Raw genomic sequence first — 25,635 nt, forward strand, 5'->3', positions numbered from 1 at the left:
TAGCTGCAAAAGAACTTTATGTTCCGAGTTGCCCTAGAAACTTACCATATTAGTGTTTTGTTTTAAAGGTTTTAATCACATTCCAAGAAAACAAATTCCCCCTGGTGTAATTCCACTGACTGTATTAAAGTTAAACCAAGGTAGAATGTGGCCTGCTACATTCTACAACAAACCATTAACAATCACATGTTGATACCCTTAGAAATTAAAAAAGAAACCACATAGAAAAACAAGTTATCTGTCCTGCAAAAATTGGACTTTCCACAATGTCAAAAACTGAAAACGTACCTGTTTGCGTCCCCTTGGTAACGTCCCCACTGTGTTTGCCAGACTCTGAATTCTTCTATTATCCATCTGGGGACTGCACATTGGATCTAAGTAAGGTGTGTAACTTGGACTAACACAGTAGCCCACAAAATTGGCATTGCGGTTTTGCTGAATGAGCTTTCTTAAGGACATGTTGGACGAAGGGCACTTAGACTGGCATTGCTAAAGAACATTGCTTGGCTGAGGAAACTAAAACTATAACCTCCTCTGCAAGCAATCAAAAGTAGCAAACAGAAAGAGCCCATGTGACTTGTGGTTTAGGTGCATGTTACATAAATCACTTCTCGCAGATCGCCAACATTACTCAATGGTGTTTTTAAGCTCATGGGAGAGCTAGGAGATGCATTTTGCAATTAAAGAAATCTGCTTGTTTTTCCACTCCTGGATACAAGCAGAACTCACATCATGCAGTTTTTATGTTCTATGATGGTTTGTGTTTAAAAGACCATCTTGCTTTAAAAATGTCCCTGAATTTGACATATTCATTCTTACATTTGCTCCATAGAATATCAGGGTTGGAAGGGACCTCAGGAGGTCATCTAGTCCAACCCCCATGTCCCTTCATATCCCTCAAATTATCATTGACATGACAAAAATTAATGTTTTTGCAAATAATGACTTCGGTGAAGAGTTAGGGACATCAGAAAGAATTAAAAGGACTTCTCAGAAAGTATTCACTGCAAGAAAGCACTATTCCTGCACAGTGGTGCTCTTAAAAGAGAAACTGCATTTTTCTGTTAATTATCAATTCTGTTCCAAAAAGAAAAATGTATGTCATTCCAGGCAAGCAGGAAGGCGATACCAGGCAACCCATAGACAGAGCCATGAGGGGAGGAGGAGCATGCCAGTCAGCTCACAGTCAGAGAGGGCCATGGCATGAGGATAAAGTTAGGTATTTCACAGCTGATGGTCAGTTTGCTGGTAGGTGGGGCCTGAGAAGGATGGTGACACCAGGCAAGCCACAGACAGACAAGGAAGTCAGAAAACTGTCCCCTCCAAATTGGTCCCCCAGCAAGTGGGCTCAAATGGATATCAGCTACAGTGCTACCTAAAGGCACTCCAAGGTCCTAGCGGCAGGGGTGCTGGAACAATTTGCATAGTGGGGGTCCAATCTATAAACCCTGTATATTATGGAAACCACTTCAAGCCATGGGGCGTAACAGCAACCCCAACACCCCTAGTTTCAGCACCTCTGAGGAGGCTCTACCACACACATCACCCATCAGTCTGTCACTACACACACTGCATACTCACAAGATATTGAGCACCACATTGCAAACAATGGCTCGGACTCTCTCCCCTGATCAGACTCCGTTATACCTCTCTCATGATACAAAAGGGCATGATACAGGTTGTATGTGGCCAGATAGAGAGGATTTCTCACCTAGTGTAAAGTCAGAGCAGGACTGGGACCACATTCACTTTTACATAGGCCTAGGCCGCCACACAGATGGTTGATTTTTGTAAATATCCATAGCTTGAAGATGGAATTTTATAACTGGTTCCTTTTCCTTGCACATTTTTGCTGGTATTGTTTCCACTTGCTGCTGGGACATGCGAATGGGTCACAGTTGGTTGGGGTTGTTTTGTTTTGGGTTTTTTTATTCTCTTTGTTTTTTGTTTGGTTGGTTTTTTTAAACTTCCTAGCGCAGCCTCTTCACTGCTTGGTTCTCAAAATATTTTATTTATGGGGAAACAAAGAAGTCCATAGACCACAATTTCAGAAGTACGTCACAAATAGAAAAGAGGCAAATGACATTTCATAAACCCAAATTTGAGAGAGCCCAGCTACCAACTAGCTACAGTTAAACAGTTCAAGAAGAGACTGGGGATAGAATACAGGAACTTTCCAAACAACACATACACACACACACATATAAAATCACCTCTTTGTGTTTCTTATAGGTCCTGTATAAAAGTTGACATTATCACTTTCAGACATCAACAAAGCAGAAAGATGGAGTGTGAAGATGTCAATACAAGTATAATATAAGCCTGAGATGCTTGCCAGATCCACCAGCCTTACCTCCTTTGAACCTAACAGCCAAAAACATGTGAGAGAGAAAACAAGGAATTACCTATGCTTCACCAGAGTTCTGAAGCTGATTAATGCAAGAAATCCTGTCTAGCCTGCCAACCCAGAACTGTTGCTCTGCCAAGAATGCCATTTTCTGATGGCCAAAACCAGCCTCTGGGGGAGTCTGAATGGTCTGATGGAAGTTCTCTGAAATTCACTTTCATTTTTGTTCAGTGTATGAAGATGAACACTTGAGACTCATGGATGAGTGTGAAACGAACATTAAAGTCATCAGGATTTGTCATCTATAGTGGTTAGTACTAGCAGGTTCTTGAGATCTTGAACAGAAGATTTAGGGCTTCAGACTATCACAGAATCTCAGAAGTTACATTATTTTTTCTCAACACATCCTTCCTATGTACCTTTAAAAAACTACGTATGTCTTGAATTCCCAACCACCAAAAGGAAATTCCAGCACATAAAATCACGGGGTCATGGATCACACAGAATATGGATTGTGGTGAGCTAAGTACAAGAAGGGTTAGAGAACTCTGCCAAAACTTCAGACTAGGGCAGAAGTTACAGATTCTAATTCCTTATCTTCTGCTAGCAACATGGATTTTCAGTGCATTCTTTTTAGTATCCATATTATGCAGGGTGGAATCTGATACAATGTTTGATTTAGATCTGGTTTGTACTTCCCTTTTACTTGTACAGTTTTAGTAAAACGCCCTGGGGGAGAGAGTGGGGTGAGAGTGGAATCTCTCAAAAAGATTACTGGCTCTAAATGATGCATTGTGGAGGATACAGCAGCCATATATTCATTTTAAAGCAGAGATCTGATCCCTTTATCACCCTGAAAATTAGAAAGACAAAACAGAAGCTTTAAGTCAGTAACAACATATTTGGGAAGTGGTGAATGGGGGCCCCCCTTTCAAAAATATAAAGCAAGTAGAATGTAATTGCTAGCACAATTCATTTTCTTAGCTGCTGTTAATCTCTTTTCAGCTGTAGTAAGTCTATTTTCCCCCTATCTGATCTGAACTCAGCTGTTTCCAGTGTCTAGCTCAAAAGGAGATTTGCCTTAGCTCTGGTTTCCTGTACAACTGTGAATCAACTGACAACCGGCCACAAGCACTAGAGTGTGAAGAGCAGTAAAGCCGCCTTCAAGATGTTCTTTGCACTGCAGCACATATGTGAATTCTGCAAGCTACTCTCACATAGTGGTTCCCAACCTGTGGTCTGCGGACCCTCCAGGAGTCCACGGACTGTATCTAAGGGGTCCGTGAAAGACAGACTGAAAACTGACTGAACAGAATTCAACTCTACAGACAATAGATTTTCAAAGGTGTCCACACCTCCATTTGAAATTTTGTAGGGGTCTGCAAATGAAAAAAGGTTGAGAACCACTGCTCTACTGGATAGCCAGGGAAACATCTACTTCACATAATCCCTAGAGTTGCTAGGGAATACTCTTATTCTATTTTTTTTTTAAATAATATAGGGCCTGATCTTGCATTCCTTCTCAAGAAAAATTCCCGGTGACTTCAGGACAAACCCACAGTGTTCTGCAATAGTAGTACAAAACATGGCAGGTTACAAGTGTGTTGTTATATGCTTTTGGACAATTACTGTATTGTTATAAAAGTTTGCAGCAATGTAGAGCACACAATCTTTTGTGCTAGGAAGGAAACCTCGAATGGCTTGAAGTATGATCTGAACTACCTAGCATGCATTTTACATACTGAAGAGATTTGAAGCCTCATCCAGCCATTATTCTAAAGTCCTTCACATTCACAAATCCTTTCCTGTGGTGCTTGTATATTGGTGCTGTTCAAAATGAATACCAGCAATGGCAAGTTTCAGTAGCACAAAAAGTTTTTGAAAGGCAGGTGGTCAAATCACCAAAACCAAAAAAAGTCACAAAAATGTAAAATCAGATTTAAGACCGATAGGAATTTCCAGACTGGCAAAATTACCAATGGGCTACAAGTGGCCACTTCTTGATGCTTTGGAGAAAGGTGCCAGAATCCTCACAAATTGACTTGCTTATTTAAACCAGTGTAACATTTCTAAAAGGGTGAAATTTCCTAAGCATTGATAGTCTACACAAGACTTTCCACACCATTTAAAATCCCATGCAGGGTCTGCATAGCAGCTGCAAAGCAGATGCCTACGTGCCATGGAAGAGGTCTTTATGCTGGCTCCAAATACTACCCCAAATTTGTTTTTAAATGGTGGCATTATCATGATATTTGCTGCTATCATATTGTTCACTCTGCTTGTGTTATACCCCTTCCCCCATTCTGTGTCCATCTGCTACTCTGTGTTTATATGGTGCCTAGTACAGTGAAGTCTGGATCTTAGTTGGTCCCTAGCACTGCCAAAATAAACATAAAAATAATGATAATGAATCTGCTCTTGACCCAGATTCTCCACACAGGCCCTGATGTTCCAACTGCTAGGTTAAAACAATGACCATGGAATAACTGTACTGTAGTACCATGGGACTGCCCATGAGTTGGGGGTTGAACTCCATCATCCAAATCCAATGTCTTTTACAGTCACTGAATTTTTCCACAGACTTTCCCAGGCCTTAAGTTTCCTGCACAAGCTCAGATGCTGGCTCTGCACAGTGGTGAAATCCCACCAATTACTTGTGGGGGGGTGTTTTGTTTTTTAATCAGTTTCACAAAATTTTGCCCAAGTTTGCAGTTTTAATTCAGAAAAATGTGTAAAGCAAATCAGATATTCCCCAGGTACATGATACAGCACATCTGTTTCAGCCATTTCTTCTCTGTCTTCTACAAGTTCCTGCTCTCCCAGCATTACCAAAGGGTGACTATGTGTCACAGAAACCCTACCCACAAATTTAAGTTTCTTCATGATGTTCTAACCTTGGCGTTGATGCGGTTATTTTCTTGTACTTGGCACAGATGGAGTCTTTTCCCTTTATGTATAATGTGGATAGAGGTGGGCCCAAATCATAGCCCAGAGCAGAACATAGAACTTTGGTGGGGTTACAAGCTGGATCCGGATTGGATTGAGCTTTGTAGCTAACCCTTATCTCCATAATGGGCCATACTGACTCCTGGCTCTAAAAGAACCAGACCCAGACAACAACTACTCCATTCTCCCATCCATTGTCTGGCTCATATATTTAGATTGACAGCTCTTTGGGACATGGACTGTTTCTTACTTGCACAGTGATTAGAATAATGGTACCCTAATTTTGTTTAGAGCTGCCAGGCTCTACCATAATACCTACTACTCAGTAGTGTTGTGGTAAAAGAAGAAGCAAGTAAATTAACCTAACCTAAACACCACATTCGCCAAATGAGAAGTGGGTAAACCCCATTTACCTAGGTTTACCCTTGATACACTACTGCTACTAATAACACAGAAGAAAACCAGGCTACAATTTTTCCATTCAGGACCATTGCTGTTCCCCTCCAGATTTAAATAGAGGGGATTCAGCCATCCATCACAATAACTACATCCTGGTATACCTTAGGCCCCACCCCTGCAACCCTTGGATCAATGGGACTACTACCATAGTGAAGTTAAATGTGTGTGCAAGTGTTTGTAGGAATGGAGCCTTCAAGACCATCTCTCCACTTTCCCAGGAGTACTGCCAGGGATTACAGGTTAGGGTTATCTGAATATGCTATGGTGAATAAAAAGAAAAGCAAACACTGGATTTTAATTGGAAGAAACACCCCTAAAAATTGTACAGGCATCTCATATACTTGAGGGCAATGTCTACAAAGAATTTATTTCACCTAAATTATCTTCCAGTTGCAGAAGATCTGGACAAATCTTAAAGAACGGAATACATCCCCTCCTCAATTAAAGGATGTAACTATGCCAGAAAAAAAAACGATTTGTATTTTTATTTCTTGTAATCCAAATCATTCACATCAGGCTTTTTTCATGCAGCTAAATTCTCTTTGCAAACAAGCCCCATGGAATGCTGAAAACTGAGAATTTACAAATCAGTCTCCTAGTTCCATCAATATCCCCAGAGGGTGAACATTAGAACCATTGCATGCTGTAATCTGCTTAGCAAGACCAAATTGTAAACATTCTGGCAAATCAGACCAGGAGGGATGATAAAGAAAAGAACCGACCTGAACTACAATTTTAACTGCCCAGTATATGAGTTCCCAAGAAGTAGACTGACTGAATACCCAACATATGATAAAACTGCTCTTCGCATCATCGGCGATCCCTCGAGGTCGAGGATGATCTCTTTCACGGGTTTTATTTTTCATGGGTCCTTTGGTGACTGAGGAGTCCGATCCTTGAGCCACAAGCTCGTTGGCAGATATTGCAGGTGGTGTTGGAAGACCGGGTTGGGCCATGATTGTTGTGTGACAGTAGTCTGTCCTTTCTTTTCTGGCATTTTTCTGTGACCGGGCAAGGCCATTTGAGGCGGTTTTCCTCAAAAGTGGACATTTCTTCTCTGACAAATCTTCGCCAGTTATCCCTATCCTGGGCTGCTGTCTCCCAGTGTGTGGTGTCAATGCCACATCTCTTGATGTTTATCTTGAGGGTGTCTTTAAAGCTTTTCTTTTGGCGTCCCTGTTTCTTCTCTCCTTTGGTGAGTTGGGCGTACATCAGGCATGCGCACACAATGCCCACTACATCTCAACTGGTGCTGGATAATCAAGGCTTCAACACTGAAGAGGTTGGCCTCTGTGAGGAAACTGACATTAGTGCCACTTTATATTGAGGATCTTCCAAAGAAAGTGCTGGTGCTGGCATTCTAGGTGTCTTCTATAGGTCTTAGCATGGTATTAATAGTTCAGATTAGAGAGATTCTAGCAGTCTAACAAATCAGTCCTTTTAGTGCTCAGTCCTTGCCAGTGGACCAACAAAAATCAATGATAGGATGGAGCTGAATGAATGCTGTTTTCTCAGTAGTGCTGGATTCTACAGTTCTCTAGACTGTAACATCTTTAGGCCAGGGACTCTCTTTTTGTTGTGTTTGTACAGCACCTAACACAATTGGGTCCTGATCCATGACAGGGCTCCTATATGTTATCTTAATACAAACAGCAAATGGAAAAACACTGAAAAAGAACCAGTCAAAAACTAGTGGAACTATAGGTCCATGAATGGCAGCAAACTGATCTAACAAACAAACCCTGATTAGAGTACAAATATTTCATTCAGTTTAAAACCTATTCCATAATTTAGCTGGTAATATTCTAACGCAGACATGACCTTTCCCTGACTAGACTCTGAAAACAAGATGGAGACAAAGGATACCTTTGTAGTTCAGATATAGCACTAGAATGCAGAAGGAGCGGAGGTCTGTTCCTGGCTCTGCCACAGTTTTCCTATGCAACCTAGTCAGATTTCACAAGTGAAGCAGAGTTAAAACAACTCATTACTTGGGAAATTTCTAAGGTCCTGTCTAGCCTATATTTTTGTGTTAATGTCTAACTCATAGGAACATAAGAATTCCCTTACTGACTCAGATCTGAGATCCAGCTAGTATCAGTTCAGTATCCTGACACTAACAGTGGCCAGCATCAAATGCTTCAAAGGAAAGTGCAAGATAACATGCTATAGACAGATTTGGAATAATCTGCCCTCCAGGAGAGTCTCCACTTAACCCCTAACAGTTAGAGATTGGTTTAAAACCTGAAGCATATGGGGTTTTATTCCTTTTATTTTTTATTTATTTACTAACATAACTCTGGATATTCTTATTATCCATATAAATGTCCAATATCACTTTGAATCTTGCTAAGCGCAAGCTTCAGCAACATCCTATGGCAATGAGTTCCAGAGTCTAATTGTTCATTGTGCATAAAAGAATTTCTACTTATTGGTTTTGAATTTGCTGCCTTTCGATGTTATTGAATGTCCCCTTCTTCTTGTATGAGTCCCCTTGATCTTATGTTAGTCAATTGCATTAATTGATTGACCATTAAATTAACTAATTTGATTCTATATGCAAATATAACACTCCACAAAGGTTTGTTCCTAGCTGAAGATCACCCTCGTGCTTGGCTAGGGCCACATGAACCAAGGACCCAGACAGGGCCGGTGCAAGGATGTTTTGTGCCCTAGGCGAAACGTCCACCTTATGCCCCCCCACACCCCGCTCTGAGGCCCCCCCCGTGGCAGCTCCCCCCCTCCGCCCTTAGGCGCCCCCCTTGCAGCAGCTCCCCGTGGCCGCTTCACTTCTCCCACTTCCCAGGCTTGCGGCACCTAAGCTGATTGGCGCCGCAAGCCTGGGAGGCGGGAGAAGTGAAGCAGCTCACCCCTGTCCCGCCTCCTCCCCGAGCACGTCGTGGCTTGGGGAGGAGGTGAGGCAGGGCAGGGGTGAGCTGGGGCAGGAAGTTCCCCTGCGTGCCGCTCCCCACCTTACTTGATGCAGGCTGCCCTCCTTGCGCTTCCCTGCCCCAGCTCCCTCGCCTAAATGAAGAACTGTCTGCCACGGTCGCTGCCGAAGAAAATGGCGCCCCCCAAATGCCAGCGCCCTAGGCGACCACCTAGGTTGCCTAAATGGTTGCACCAGCCCTGGATCCAGAACCTAAATACTTTTTTCAAAACCCAAAATATTTCAATTTGGAAGTGCTGTTGCAAGGCCTAGTGGGAGTTATAGTTCAGATGCCTTAATTCCTGTTCTCCTTTATATACCAGGGTTCAAACTACATCTCCCATGAAGCACTATGGCTCTCCTTTGGAGAGGGGAAATGATGCACCTTGGAGACCCTGGTCATGGTGCATGGTGGAAGATGCAGCCCAGCCCATAGAGGAGAAGGGGGACATAAGGCAGCCAAAGAAACTCTCATGAGCCACCTCATCTGAATTTCCAAATTTAAATATTTTGTTTTTCAGGTATTCAATTTTTCAACCAAAAATACCTATTTTTTTTCTATGGAAAGCAGACACTTTCCACACGCAAAAAATGAATTTAGTCTAAACCCATTTGTTGTCCCAAAGCAGTGCCAATGGAATATTTTCAAACAGATTTACAATTAGGTAGTGGCTGTGTTCAACCCGAGAGGTTGCTGCATTTCATTGTATATCAATAGGCTATAAAGTGTTTGAGATCATTCCAAGTGAAAAGCACTGTATAAATGCATCTGGATGGCTGATGTGTAATGAACTCACGGTGGTCTCTGTCCTTTTTCTAGTGGACAAGCGTGCACATTATACATAAAAACAAAACAAAAACATCAGGTTCAGGCCCTTCACCTCAGAAAAGGGAGGTGACAGGTATTAGAGTGCGCATAAAAGCTGAAATAACTTCAGAGACAGGAAGTAGTTTCTCTGGATCAAAATTGGGGTAGAAGGGGTAAAACAGCTTTCATTGCTACTGTCCATGCTGGCCCTATTCTGTGGTAAATAGAGTTCTTCATCCTAGCTCCTTTCACCAGCACTCATTCCACTTACATTTATTAAGAGCAGTTTACACATCTTCCAGTCTTCCTCCTCCACACCACTTGATTAGATGAATGCAGCTAGAGTAAAAGGAAACAAATTATGGTAGACCAGAAAGAGCCTATTTCTCTTAATACAAACTAGATAGTTATCTCAGCAATGACAGCTCTTTACTTGCTAACACAAGATGAGTAAGGTACAGTTCCTCTGTGACTCAATCCCAGTTATATTTTTCCTATTTGCCATTATTTTGCTGATTATCTCTGCAAACAAACTGTGCATTTCAGTTCCTTAAGTGATTTTGTTTCATTTTACCTTTTTTAAAATCAAGTGACTCATCTCCTGACACACTGGAGCTCCCACCAGAAAATAAACACACAAATTTGGTCAACTTGCAACTCTGGCAACTGAGTATTAACAGGAGACAACAAAGTGCCTGGTAACTAAGCAACACAAACATACAGACATTAAGATTTTCAGAATCATTTAGTTGTGTTGCTGCCACTGATGTATGTCAGGGTGGATTATGTTACCAGAATGGGATTATACAAGTAAAATGATGTAATATTAATGTGGGCGTGACTATGCTAATATGTTGGAGTCAGTTCAATGTGAACTAGATGATTCCAGAAGCATGAGCAGACTCAGACTGAGCTGAGTATTTGTGCACTTAAAAAATATGCTGTGCCTTCTCTTCTCACAAACTTGAGTCCTTACTAAACAGTACATCACATGAATAAGGACAGCATGCTCTCGGTTTATGGTCTCTGTCTTTAATATATGAGCTCTCATTTCTACACTGCCTGGCTGTCAAAGTCCTGATACCTAGAACCATGATTAATTTAGAAGACAGCGTGGACCAGGGGAATCAGCAGAAGGTCAGCAGTCAGGAACAGAGCTAGTCAGAACCAACAAGTCTCCTGCCAGTTCGACAAACCCAAAATTCTTTGCAAGTTTGGGTTCCTTGCCACCTCACCTGCTGGAGCCCCAGGGTTTCCAGAATCCATGGCTCCAAGGCAGTCTGAGGACCCCAGAGGTTCAGGACTCCTGGGCCAGCTGTGCCAAGAGTCAGGCAGCCCAAATACCCAGCTAGCCCAGGAGTCCCTGGGACAGCAGATCTGGGAGCCCTGGCAGCTGCAGAGTGCAATTGGCATTGTCATTTTCAGCACTGCAATAGAATGTCAATTTCAGTCAGCAGCAGCCAGTCCCAGGAGCATATTTCATTTCAGAAACACCATGTGTCAGTGCTTCCGGAACAAAAGGTAGAGGATTTTGGGTTTGCAAGAAATTTTGAAAAATTTGGAACAAAACCAAATTTTTAAATGCCTAAATTTCTCGCAAACTGGAAATCCTGAGTTTCAGCCCACTGGAGGCAGTGCTAATCCTTGCTCCACCATCCTTTTACTCTGTGGCCATGGAAAGTCACTTAAAACTTTCCTCCTCAGTTTCCCACCTGTAAAATGAAGATATTAGACCCGAGCTGAACATGAACTCTAGGCCCTCAGCAGCAGAATGTCTGCCTTAGAGGAGTGTACTTTATGTACTTTAAAGCAATTTCTGGCATCTGGCACATCCTGGGCCCTCCAGATAGTCTGTAGCTTTAAATCCTGCAGACTCTGCAGTGCCAGAGGTCAGAAAGTCCAGTCAGTTGTAGGGCCAGCTCTGATTTCTGTAGCCAGCCCTATTTTGGGAGGGGTGGGGGACAAATATTATCCTGGTAAACTATGCAATCTGTGAAACCTTTTAAATAATCTGATATTGACCAGCAGCCAACTGCAACCAGTTGCTGCTCTATTGCAAGTATATCAAAAGAACTATCATTTTCTTTCTCAGTACCATTATTTCTATATCAGCTGCCTATATTGTCCCATCCATATTCAATTTCTCGGTCATCCTTTTCTTACTGGGAAATTACTTTGCTTTCCCCCGTGTCCTTGGTCTTATTTACTGAGCCTTATTTCTAGTTGTTCCACAACAAAGCTGAGAAATATTGGGACATTAGAGGCCAGATTCTGCATTAAACTTCTTGGGTGCAACTCCCATTGACATCAACATGAGTTGTACCCTGTAACTGAAAGAAGAATTCAGCCCCTAAGTGATCTTATTGGAAAGGTAAAATAAAAATGTCCCAGTTAGTTGGTCTAGTCTGAAAAATTCCATACCTTGTGAAACAGTCTAGTTTTGCTGCAGTGGATAGATGCTGAAAACTGCTGTGTAACATCAAAAAGATATCTATGCTCCATGTATCATGTTCTAAACGTAGAAAAACCCACAGAAGTGTCCTATAAGGTTTTGTCTATACATAAAATCTAAACTCAAACTGTCATATTTCAGCTTCGGAAGCACATTTTACAGAAAGTGGCGCCTCGTCTCTTGGACCACAAATTTTTCCATCTCATAAGTAACATATGAACCATGCAATGACTCAGAATAACGGTTTGAGTACCTAAATGAGTAAGTCAAGTGGCATTCAGTTCAGCCCCTAGCATGCCAACTAATTCTACAACCCAAATTTAACATATGCAGCTATATCTGCTTTCCCAATCAAGTTTAGAACTTTTACACAATAGATTTTATTATGAGACAAATAGACAGATTTTCAAGAGGCCCAGAACACCCTCAATCTTATTAACTTAAATGAGAGTTGCAGGTGCTCTGAAAATCAGGTCAATAGTCTCCACATAACTCTAGTTTATGTTTACATCTCAGATTTGCAAATATCTATAAAAGTACAAGATGTTTTTGCCAGGTCTTTTATGGTAAGTGAATTTTAAACAGAGCTTTACATTTAGAAGGAAAGAACCAAGTCATTTCAAAATAAATCTAATAGACAAGTGTTTTATCGAGGGCTTCAGCAGCAATTCACACAACCCGTGTAATGCAGTTTTAAACTAATACAAACCAACTCAAGTGCCGCACAACTTAGGGAAATAATTAAACTTGTGGGTGTAAATCATCCAGAGGCAAACGCTGCATCAAAAACCAATCAGCCAAATCCCCTGCTGGTATAAATTGCTGTCATGCCACTGAAGTCAATGGAGCTACCCCAATTGAGAATCTAGACCAGGGGTGGGAAAACTATGGCCCTTCAGAAGTTTTTAGATTCCCCGGCCCTTGAGCTCTCGCTAGGGAGTGAGGTCTGGGGCTTGCCCTATTCCCACCCTCCAGCCGGGGAGTGGGGTTGGGGGCTTGCCCCACTCCACATGTGCCATGGCTCTGCTTGCCTCCCAGAAGTAGCGGCATATCCCCTCTCCAGCCAGGGGGCTCCGCCCCAAGCACCGCCCCCCCAGCTCCCATTGGCCTGGAACCATGGCCAATGGGAGCTGCAGGGACAGCGCCTGCAGACAGGGCAGAGCGCAGAGCTGCTTGGCTGTGCCTCCACATAGGAGCCAGAGTGGGGACATGCCACCGCTTCTGGGAGCTGCTTGAGATAAGTGTTGCCTGGAGCCTGCACCTCTGACCCCCTTCCACACCCCAACCCCCTGTCCCAGCCCTGATCACCCTCCTGCCCTCCAAACCCCTCGGGTCCTAGCCTGGAGCACCCTCCTGCACCCCCAACCCCATCCCAGAGCCCGCACCCCAGCCGGAGCCCTCACCTCCTCCCACACCCCAACCCCCAATTTTGTGAGCATTCATGGCCCACAATACAATTTCCATACCCAGATGTGGCCCTCGGGCCAAAAACTTTGCTCACCCCGGATCTAGACCAATGGTGCAGTGAAAGCTTGATCAGTGTATCATGATTTCACAATTTATAAATGGTTTTTAGAACATCTCACTGAAATTGCCAAGCAAAATATGTATAAAGCTAAAAAAAGGCTTCCAAAGTGAAACAAACTAATACTGTAACAAATCTATGGACACATAGGAACATCATGATTGTCGTCACTTTGCTGCATGCCATGGCTACATGGAACTTCAGCAGAAAGGATGAGAGTTTATAGCCATTTTGTTAACAGCAGGGATAGAACTTAGATCCTGGTTTAAAAGCACAGCTCCCTACCAGAATCTGTTAGCTGTTGACAGTATAGACCCAATGACACATGGCTTAACAGTTCTGATTCCACCCAACAGCAGGCAAGAGCATGTGTACACATGCACACCCCTCCACACACACATTAGTTCATTGCAATGTTTACACAAGATGACTGTCATGAGCCAGTTTCAGTATTGCTGTTATAGTACCTGTATTACATTAATGTTTCAATAAAAATATTTTCCTCTAGTGTTCACCTTCTCCTATTTGTTCTTGCAGTGTTGTCACAGCCCTGTGTCCCTGACATATTAGTTTGATGTAAGAATATAATCTAATGACTCAGCATTGTGACTTGATTGAAGAAGAAAACAGGAGAAATTGAGTGATAAGGTGGTAATAAGATGTGGGCCATGAAACATCTGAAAGGTAAATAGATTTATTTTTAAACTCAATATATTTGAATTTTTCCCTGCTATGAAAGTCCATCTGAACTTGAATTTCATACCAACTCCAGTAATCTCATGTAACTTTTCTGCACCCCATCTTTCACTTCCCATATAACTTTTGTAGCTGTTTCCTCTCCTGTAGTTTTAAGTTCTAGCACCTGCTACATAACACAATATTAAGAATAGAAAATATGCAGATACTCATTTCATTACTTAGTGAAGCACTCTAAAAAAAAAATCGCCTTGCATTTTGTCTCCTAGTCATTTGATGTTTCACTTCCACAGCAGGAAAGTTTATATTTGTGTCTTAGAAAATACCTACCAGATTTGCAAGAAGGAACTTGGTATATAAAACAGGATCTGGAAATTGAAGATTTCACCATATTATTAGGAGTCAGCTGAAGGAAGAAATAGCTTTGTATTCATGGGCAAATGCCAACAAAATGTTTTGCATATGGTGTTCAGTATTTCTTTACTTGCTGTAGTGTACCTGTTAATGTTCTTTTCTGCTGCTAGTGAATCAGACTCAGCAATTCTGCCTTAATACCAAAAGGTGTTTGCTTGGCTTATTCGACCATTACCTCTATTCCTTTCCCTGTGGGGTTGTAATGAAAAACCACATTACAGTACAGGCTGCTGATGTTATTGTGGGTATTCAAAGAATGTTAATATCATTACAAAAATCTATAATGAGCATGACTTTGCACAAGCCTTGCCTGTCTCATCTCACTTCTTTCCCTGTTGAAGCTAGATTAAGCTAAACCCTTCAAACTTCCCTGTATACAACCACTACTGCAATATCTTGGTCAATCCACCAGATGGCCTACAACTATCTAACCCTACTTTTTTCCTACTATATTTTTAATCTTTATGTCTCTAGAAATACATTTCTAAACAGGACATGTAATGCTGTTGTTGATGCTGCAACACACCTGTGCCATGAGAGCAGTTTTCAATAGACCATCCTTCATTTTCTCAGACTGGCTTGAACCAAATCTAACTTCAAACACTGCCCCATTCCCTAAGGCTGGATCTGGATTCAGCTCTGAATTTTTCAACTCAGTCGTACCATGATTATTTATTGAGTGCCAACCATGTGCTCCGAAACCTGCCCATGGGAGCTTATTTTCTTAAAAGGAAGGTTGTGACATATCAAAAGAACATCTTTGCAAGACTTAATATACAATATGTGGAACATTTAGTTAATTAAGTTATTACAAATTCACTTAAACCTCTGGAAGAAATGAATATTACACTTTTGAAAAGCACAAGTGTAGAATGATTTTAAAGAAAATTCCTGCCTTCTCTTTAGAGTTAGTTTTTATTTCTTCTGGTCCCAAACACGGGACAACTATGGGCCACATCCTGCTCCTATTCACACCAGTATAAGTGAGAGCAGGATCTGGTCCTGTCCCTGAACTCTGTTAGTAAGTGACAGAACCTTAAAATGTAGTCACCCGCCTCTAACTTCCAAAGGCATAACAGAGTGCACTGGCTAAGAGAAAAATTCATAAGTTGCTGTCTTGTGATTTACATTGTTGGAATAAGTTACATTCAGCAAAGGATACAGAGGTATTTATAGAGGCCATAGTGAAATGCTACAATTCATTTACAAGCAAGTGAAATAAATTTTGAGGAAAGAAACTGAGTCTATATCCAGAGCATAATAAAGATGTTGTACAGACCCATTGGTTCTGGATAATTCTTGCTTTAGTTCTGCTCTTTTGTCCCTTTTTATTTTCTTTGAAGGCTTTTACTTCATACTTTCGCTGGCACTCTTAAGATCACACACTTCCCTAAATACCACTATCCATCAGCCCCTGAAAAATCCCAATAAATAAACCATACAAATAAAAAGAAAACAAAAATGGCATTAACAAGAGCCTGATTTAAAAACCTCAGGGTTGCTGACAAATACATTCCTGATTTGTGGTTGCAAAAGTGAGAACTACAGACACTACTAAGGGCAGACAATTGTGCACAGCCCCTCGGCCGCATAAAAAAATCTCTCCAATACCTTACATTTCTCCAACACCTTCCATCACAAACACTTGACATATTATATGCCGAACCACTAAGTCCAAGTCTATACTTAAAACTTTTGCTGGCATAGTAATATCTGTAGGTGTATGATGGGTTTTATGACATTTTTATATACGCAAAAGCCCTCATTGTAGATGCAACTATCCCACCAAAAATGGGTTTTCCTGTATAGATTATTTTGTTTGAGGAGCTATACTCATCAAAAAACATTCTGTACATACATACACTACAACAACATAGGGCATCATTTCACCAAACAGCAAAGCAGCTCTTTTTTCTTCATGGTAAAAAAAAAAATCTGAAAGAGAAAATTTACACATGCAGCCAAAGGGCAAAACTTGATTTCCTCTACACACAAGATTTTTTCATCCATCATTAACCCAACAGCAGTCTGTAAACAGATGGATGACATCTTACTGTACTCCAGCAGATGGCAGACTGCTCTCACAAACACGCAGCAGACAGCAAGCGCCTTGCTAGTGAAACAACCAAAGGCAGATTAGACACTGTTCAGAACTCCTAGCTCAATTTAAGAACTTAAAAACCTGTTTTTAAAACAGAGGCATATGTGGCAAGCAAAGAGTTCCCTAAAATATGTAGGGTGTGATTATTACTATGATTGTGTGGAGAGTGCCCAGAGTGTGGTTTCAAGTATCAGAGGGGTAGCCGTGTTAGTCTGTGAATACCCACTTCTTCAGATGCAAGTAGTGGAAATTTCCAGGGGCAGGTGTATATATAAGCAAGCAAGAAGCAAGCTAGAGATAACGAGGTTAGATCAATCAGGGAGGATGAGGCCCTGTTCTAGCAGTTGAGGTGTGAAAACCAAGGGAGGAGAAACTGGTTCTGTAATTGGCAACGCATTCACAGTCTTTGTTTAATCCTGAGCTGATGGTGTCAAATTTGCAGATGAACTGGAGCTCAGCAGTTTCTCTTTGAAGTCTGGTTCTAAAGTTTTTTTGCTGCAGGATGGCCACCTTAAGATCTGCTATTGTGTGGCCAGGGAGGTTGAAGTGTTCTCCTACAGGTTTTTGTATATTGCCATTCCTAATGTCTGATTTGTGTCCATTTACCTTTTCCTTACAGACTATCCAGTTTGGCCGATGTACATAGCAGAGGGGCATTGCTGGCATATGATGGCATATATTACATTGGTGGATGTGCAGGTGAATGAACCGGTGATGGTGTGGCTGATCTGGTTAGGTCCTGTGATGGTGTTGCTGGTGTAGATATGTGAGCAGAGTTGGCATCGAGGTTTGTTGCATGGATTGGTTCCTGAGCTAGAGTTACTATGGTGCGGTGTGCAGTTGCTGGTGAGAATATGCTTCAGGTTGGCAGGTTGTCTGTGGGCGAGGACTGGCCTGCCACCCAAGGCCTGTGAAAGTGAAGGATCATTGTCCAGGATGGGTTGTAGATCCCTGATGATGCGTTGGAGGGGTTTTAGCTGGGGACTGTATGTGATGGCCAGTGGAGTCCTGTTGGTTTCTTTCTTGGGTTTGTCTTGCAGTAGGAGGCTTCTGGGTACACATCTGGTTCTGCTGATCTGTTTCCTTATTTCCTCGTCTGGGTACTGTAGTCTTGAGAATGCTTGGTGGAGATTTTCTAGGTGTTGGTCTCTGTCTGCGGGGTTAGAGCAGATACGGTTGTACCTCAGTGCTTGGCTGTAGACAATGGATCTTGTGGTGTGTCCAGGATGAAAGCTGGAGGCATGAAGGTAGGCATAGCGGTCGGTATGTTTTTGGTATAGGGTGGTGTTAATGTGACCATCACTTATTTGCACCGTGGTGTCTAGGAAGTGGACCTCCCGTGTAGATTGGTCCAGGCTGAGATTGATGGAGGGGTGGAAGCTGTTGAAATCGTGGTGGAATTTTTCCAGAGTCTCCTTCCCATGGGTCCAGATGATGAAGATGTCATCAGTGTAGCGTAGGTAGAGAAGGGGCATGAGTGGACGGGAGCTGAGGAAGTGTTGTTCCATGTCAGCCATAAAAATATTGGCATATTGTGGGGCCATGCGGGTGCCCATAGCAGTGCCACTGATCTGGAGATATATATTGTCATTAAATTTGAAATAGTTGTGTGTGAGGATAAAGGCACAGAGCTCAGCAACCAGTTGTGCTGTGGCATCATCAGGGATATTGTTCCTGACAGCTTGTATTCCATCAGCGTGTGGGATGTTTGTGTAGAGAGCCTCTACATCCATGGTGGCTAGAATGGTGTTTTCTGGAAGGTCATCAATGCATTGACACCATCAGCTCAGGATTAAACAAAGACTGTAAATGGCTTGCCAATTACAGAACCAGTTTCTCCTCCCTTGGTTTTCACACCTCAACTGCTAGAACAGGGCCTCATCCTCCCTCATTGATCTAACCTCGTTATCTCTAGCTTGCTTCTTGCTTGCTTATATATACCTGCCCCTGGAAATTTCCACTAATTGCATCTGAAGAAGTGGGTATTCACCCACGAAAGCTCATGCTGCAAAACGTCTGTTAGTCTATAAGGTGCCACAGGATTCTTTGCTGCTTTTACAGAGTGTGGTTGGCATTTTCCAGATATCAGAAAGAGCTATGTCCTGCCTTTTTGTTTTTATATACATATACATTTGTAGAGCTGGTAAACATACATACATACACACACAAGATCTACACATTTGAATTAGGCCTTTTTAAAATCATGGATAATTGCAACCACAACAGTTACTTAGGGAAAAATTTTCAAAAGTACCTAAGGGGCTGAGGAGTACAAATCCTACTGAAAGTCAATTGGACATGTGCTCCTAAATTCTGTGGCTATTTTTGAAAATCTTTGCCTTAAATATTCTGACACCAGTTGCCTCTTTAATGTTGCTTAGTTCATGTTTACAAGCAATTACAAAGTTCCATCATATTATGTTGTCACTTGGGATTTGTGATTATTGTACCTAGTCTTCAGAAGCATGAGAAGAAGGATGATGATTTCACTGAATTCTATGCTAAATGTTCCGCATTTTGTTTTGGGTGATTTCATGCCTCACCAGTGTCACTCACACTAATAGGCACAGCCACCACGGTCAGGACATCAATTCCCTTTGTGGCAAGGTACCTCTTTAATCTCACCAGACTTAGCATTTCCCCCTCTGGCAATGGCGGGCCTGGGATAAATCAGCCCAACTCTGGGCAGTGTTGGCCTCTCCCCCTTTGACCGTATTTTCAGGGTAGGCATCAGGGTCAGCCTAAATTAGGGTGACCAGGTGTTCGGTTTTCAACCAGAACACCTGTCAAAAAGGGATCCTGGTGGCTCAGGTCAGCACCACTGACCAGGCTGTTGAATGTCCAGTTGGCAGTGCTGCGTAGCAGGGCTGGCAAGCGCTCTGCTAGCCTCCCACACCGCGCAACTCCCAGGAAGCAGCCGGCATGTCCCCCCTCCGTCTCCCAAGCATAGGTGCAGCCAGGGGGTTCTGCATTCTGTCCCCGTCCCAGGCGCCACCCCCACAGCTCCCATTGGCCGGGAACTGTGGCCAATGGGAGCTGCGGGGGCAGCACCTGGGATGGGGTAACACACAGAGCCACAGAACAGCGCCTGCAGACAGGGCAGCATACAAAGCCACCTGGCCACGCCTCTGCATAGGAGCCAGAGAGGGGACATGTCACTGCTTCCAGGTGCTGCTTGAGATAAGCGCCACATGGAGTTTACACCCCTGATCCCCTCCCAGGCCCCAACCCCCTGCCCTCCAAACTCCTCGGTCCCAGCCTGGAGCCCCCTCCTGTACCCCAAACCCTTCATCCCCAGCCCCACCCCAGAGCCCACCCCCCCAGCTAGAGCCCCCTCACACACCTCTGTTCCCCAACCCCCTGTCCCAGCCCAGAGCCCCCTCCTGCATTCTGAACCCCTCAAGCCCCAGCCCAGAGCCCCCTCAGGTGCCCCAAATCCCTCAGCCCCACCCCCACACTCCAAGCCAGATCCCTCACCCTCCCCATGCCTCAACCCCCTACCCCAGCCATGTTCCCCCTCCCACCTTCCAAACCCCTCATTTCTGGCCCCACCCCAAAACCTGCACCCCCAGCCCAGAGCCCATACCTCCTCCCACACCCCAACCCCCTGCCTCAGCCAAGAGCTCCCTCTCATACTCCAAACGCCTCCGCTCCACCCCCCAGCCCTCAGCCCCCTCGTGCACCCCAAACCCCTCATCCTTGGCCCCACCCCAGAGCCCACAACCCCAGCCAGAGCCCTCATCGCCTCTCATCCCAACCCACTGCCTCAGCCTGGAGCCCCCTCCCACACTCTGAACTCCTCATTTCTGGCCCCACCCCAGAGCCCGCATCCCCAGCCAGAATCCTCACCCCAATCGCCTTCCCCGGCCCAGTGAAAGTGAGGGTGGAAAGACCAAGAAACAGAGGAAAGGGGGGAGGATGGAGTGAGTGGGGGGCAGGGGCAGCACATGGGACAGAGGTGTTTGATTTTGTGCAAGTAGAAAGTTGGCAACCCTAGCCTAAGAGGCAATCCTCCAAACAAAAAGGAAAGTCTCACCAAAAAAAACCAAACAGGATACCTTTTTTCCTGTCTCCTCACTGGGGCAGGGTGTTGTCCTGTTTGCCCCTGGAGTGTCAGTCCTTCCCATAGCAGACACTCAGACTTGGCTTTTTCCCTATGAGAGGGATCACAGCCTCTCACTCGGGAGAAGCTTATTTCCCTGCTGCGACTAGCCTGGCAGCAGCTTGTCTCTCCCTCTCCTCTCACCGGAGGAGGGGGGTTTTAAAAGGTCTCAGGCAGCCCTTAATTGGATTCAGGTGTCCCTAATTGACCTGAGGTAACCCCTTCTCAGCTTGTAGGGGGAAAGGGCCTTTAACATTCTAGGGCTAACATACTGGCCTTCCAGCACCCTCTTGCAGCCATCCAGCCTGACTTTGTCACACCTTCTTTAATCTTTTCTACTCGGGGTCCTCTCCTTTCCCACCCATGGGCCCCTTCTCTGCTTCTTCTTCCTAGTCCAAACCATTTCCTCAGGCTCATATGCTGACAATATACATTTCTATATGTATTTAAATGTGCTACTAAAATCCAGGGACAATAGTGACAGAGTCCAATAGGGAGTCATATGCATAGACTTTAAAAAGTGCTACTAAGTTCAGGCTAATTTTTGCTAAACAGACTCTTACTCCAGACCAACTCCAGTGAAATCAATGGAGTACTCCAGATTTACACTGTTATAACGGAGAAGAAAATTTGGCTCATCAGCTTCGTACTGAAGCCTAAACAATGTGCAAAACTCATGGGTGACGCTTTCGGGAAAGTAGACTACCCGGGGCTCTGGAACGGAGGAAGCAAATGATAAGTTACTGCTGCTCAAGGCATCAGTAAACGACCCTTCCAGCATTCAGAAACCCCAGAGAGTGGGCAGAAAGGCAGCCAGTGGCAATTTAGCAGCCTTTTTAGCCAATCTGCCACTGGAGTCTGGGGAAGAGTGGAGCAACCCCATTTAGAGCCTAAAATCTATGGGTATGCACAGAGCATGAGCTTTAGGATCCAGCAGAGTGAGGTGTGTGGGGGCCACTACACAGTCTCCCCTATCGGAGAGGAAGTTGTGGCAGAGAGACAGGTGACACTGCATCTTATGCAAATATTTAAAGTTTTCCATGCCAGGGAAGATATAATCCAGTATGCTCAAACACCTAAGACCTTTTCTATAGAAAGTGGTTTTCAGGACCCATTATTGAAAGAGAATGCAACAATGCAGAAAGCATTATCTAGACAATACAACTCTTTTTTTTTAATTAATTTAAAATAGAATTTTAGGCTTCACAGAAACAATGGCGAAGTACTTAATTTATTACAATTGCCACTTTCTGAAAATCTAATATGTGAATTATGCATATAAAATACAACATTTAAACAAACTATTTACATCCAGAGGCAGCTGCAATATTAAGCAAGAACATTAACCATTTTTTAAAAAATAAATATTTTGTATTTGCTACAGTATATGCTAAGTTAGATATTTTACAGTATGGAGATTGATTTAATCACTTTTAGGTACTTTACCAAGTTCTAAAATATTCTGTTACTTCTAGATAAAATATTAATATTTCTATAAAATGCACAGCTTATACAGAGACTTGTACATTGACAAACACTACACATTTTATGGAGCTCAGTCCCGAAAGAGAAGTTAGTCACTAAAACTCAAGAGTTATGTTTAAAATGCATTCAGTCCATTTATCCACAAAATACATTCAAAGCCTTTGGATACAATTTATTGCACGTCTCCTACTGTAGAAATATTTTGTTCTTTTTAATGCTTATTTCCCTGCACTGGTGCAGTCTAATAAAAGGAACGTTTACGTCTTTCTAAAAACTTCATGAAGACAAATGTGTCAAAAGATAATTCTTACCACAGTATTTCAAATCACAAATATATAGCTTGCAATATGCTGTTAAGATGATTTTATTTTATACAAGGCAACTAATAATTAGTTCTATTTCTTATATAGAACATACTATAGGTAGCATGGTGCTTTAGAAACCAGCAAAAACAACTTTATAAAACTAGTACCTGAACAATGGGGTTTTTGTGAGCCACAATCTTCACATATATAGAGATGCATTCTGCCAGCATCGTTTTCACAGTAAATTCTATTTTATTTAGGTTGCAATCCTGAACTCTCGCCTCAGAAACTTCCCGTTGGGTCTAATTCTCATCTCATATGAGACTCCATTAACTGCCATGGAATTGTTCCTGATGTATGCTGGTGTTACTGAAATCATAATCAGTCCCACTAACTTCAGTGAAAGATTTGCCTGAAGACTGCTCAGGTCTTTGGGCCAAATCTTGCTCACTGCATCTGAGTTACCTTACTGCAATCAGTAGCAGCCTGATCCCTGCCTCACTGAAGTCAATGGCAAAACTCTTAAGGAATTCCATAGAATTCTGAGCTGGCCCCAGGTGGGGAGAAGTTTACAACATTACAAATTACAGCTTAACATCTGTAAAGTTAAACAGAAGGTGTTTTAAGGCAAGTCTGATATCTTGTTTCAAATGCTGATGAAAATAGGGCTAGATTCTGTCCAATGTGCAATGTGAATATCTACTGTATATTCTACATTCTTCATCTGCAGAGCAATACAGACCTTTACTATGGTAAGAGACTCACACTGCAAACTGGAGAGAAGAATTTCACACTATTCTTGTAAAAACTTTGATACAAGTTCCATAGTCCTCATTCCTAGATTACTTATAATTATTGATGTGAGGTAATAAAGAATTGTAACAGAGAATAGTGAAGTAACAATGAGAAGGCTGGTATTAAATAAGGGCTAAAAATATAGGCTCAACATAGGATTCATTCAGATAAATTTGGTTTAGTGCAAATAAACATAGCAAAACAATGTCAGGATTTTAGTTTGTGGCAGAGTTAACATTCACAGAGGAAACTTTAAAAAAAAAGTCAGGTGCTGCAAAAGTTAAGATTTAAACCATGTAACCTTAATGTTGCATTAATGCAAGTTTTTACATTTTATTTTCTGGGTTTTTATTCAAAAGGAAAAAAAGAGTCCCTGGGTCCACTAACAGGCAGCACAAATTGGTAACTTGTGCCTCTTTATGTTTGCCACACATTAAAATATTTTCAGTTGTGAAATATTCTACTAGTTTGAGATAGTCCCTGTCCCAGAAATGAGGAAAACCAGGAGAATCAATCATTCCTCACAAACAAGTAGAGTTTTCCCCACTGTAACTCAGCAATGGCTCAATACACAATCTGCTCAGATTTAAAGAGAGACAATGAGCTTACATGGGGCAGAGACCAAAACAGAAAAAAAAGGTCTCCTCTTGGGCTGGAAATTTAGGAAATCTTTTTGAAGCAACCTATACAATTCTTTAAGAGGAGCATAATTCAAATTCCAGGATGGATCAATAATTCTACAGAAACGTTTTAAATCTTCTATTAAATTCTATAAGATTTTTCCATAAGGGAAATGGAAACAAACAAAAAAAGGAGAAAATAATATAAATAAAGAAATAAGGACTTAAACTGATAGAAGCAAAGGTAGAAAAACTGAAGAAGTAGGGAAACAAAGAGAATCATGAAAATGCAGCTAAGAAAAGAGATAAACCTACATATATAATTTTACAGAGAGTGAGAGCATGAAAAAAAATGAAGTGACATGACTTGGAAAACCTATTTTGAATAAAATGAGTTGGTAAGAGGCAGGACAATTTATTTTGCACATTGGAAGATGAAAGCAGATGTGGGAAAGGTAAAATTATATAATTATTTGTTTTTCTTTGTAGTCAGAAATTTTCCTATCAAACTTGTTTCCTTTCTTTCACTATGTCATGATAAATTCATTGTTACCAGTATTTTCACTAGGGCACTACAGAATCCCACAAGTGCTTGGTTCCATCTGTAATCTACTGTCATTAATGTAGTCTAAATGTTAGGATTTTGTTGGGTAGCAATTAGATTGGGGCAGGTGATATTTTCTAGCATTTAGTAGTCAATCTGCAGCATAGAATTTAAAAAGCACATCATATTTATAATAGAAATCTAACATGGGAGTTATGCTCATATATGAAGGACAGTTACTTAGAATAGAAAATCCTTAGCAGGGATACTATCTTTATTATCTGTAGCGCTCAATGCACATCTAAGCCACACTCCAAAGAATAGCAGCAGCAGCCTTGTTTCTTTAAAATTATCTCTGTGCATGATTTAATTCCATAGTTTAAATAAAAATGCTGCCTGATTTGATGCGACAACAGGTCTAGCACAACTTCGTGTTACTAAAAAAAGGAAAATTGCAAGATTAAAACTTATGAGGAAGGCAGTTGTGGGTTCAGTTTTTATTTTAGTATTAGATACTGTACACAGAAAAGTAATATTAGTACAGAATGAATAGTAGAAATCCAAAACTGCATTGGAGCCATTTTTTAAAAGTTACTTAAAATAATTGGGTTTACACTGGATTTCAGAATACCAAAAGTGATTTTGAGTAAGAATATTAGACATCTTTTAATAGTTCATTTTTGTGCTATAGACCATTTTAAAAAATTTTCTCTGGGTGTCAGTGTTTTGTAGGGGAAATACACAAGTATTTAGTTTCTTTAGTAGATGGATAAAGCCTAAGGGAATAGTGAGAATAATACATAGGAGTTGCTGGATGCTGAGCACTTTGGTAAATCTAGCCCCAATTGCAGGCACTGATCGTTGTTGAAAATACAGCCTCATATAAATAAAACCATATCTGAAAAGTAATTGGAAGTACTCTGAGCTTGATCTAGCTCTCACTGAAGTTAACTGGAGACTTTCCATCAACTTCAGTGGGAGGTGGATCAGGCCTGGTTTGTTTTTAAATGCAAGCTGGGTTTGAATTACAGTGTACGAGCTCATAGGCTCGATTCTTCTATTTTTTCCACATTCACTGATATTAAAAAGATCCAAATCTTTAAAATT

At 42.1% G+C, this 25,635-nt stretch overlaps 1 protein-coding gene across 2 annotated transcripts in view; it reads right to left on the reverse strand.

Annotated features, from left to right (window-relative positions):
• The window catches only part of LOC123343454 (cytohesin 1 interacting protein), a 30,861-nt gene extending 21,068 nt beyond the window's left edge, over nucleotides 1-9,793 (reverse strand). Inside the window, exon 1 of one of the 2 annotated variants that reach the window (XM_044978596.1) lies at nucleotides 9,761-9,793. In XM_044978596.1, coding sequence (XP_044834531.1) covers nucleotides 9,761-9,784 — 24 coding nt within the window. In that variant the 5' untranslated portion in view covers nucleotides 9,785-9,793. Of the gene's footprint in view, nucleotides 1-288; nucleotides 476-9,760 lie in introns of those variants that run through there. The other variant, XM_044978595.1, reaches the window with a different exon arrangement.
• Nucleotides 9,794-25,635: the final 15,842 nt, after the last annotated feature.

This window comes from Mauremys mutica, chromosome 10, assembly GCF_020497125.1.
Source record: "Mauremys mutica isolate MM-2020 ecotype Southern chromosome 10, ASM2049712v1, whole genome shotgun sequence".
Taxonomy (NCBI): Eukaryota; Metazoa; Chordata; order Testudines; family Geoemydidae; genus Mauremys; species Mauremys mutica.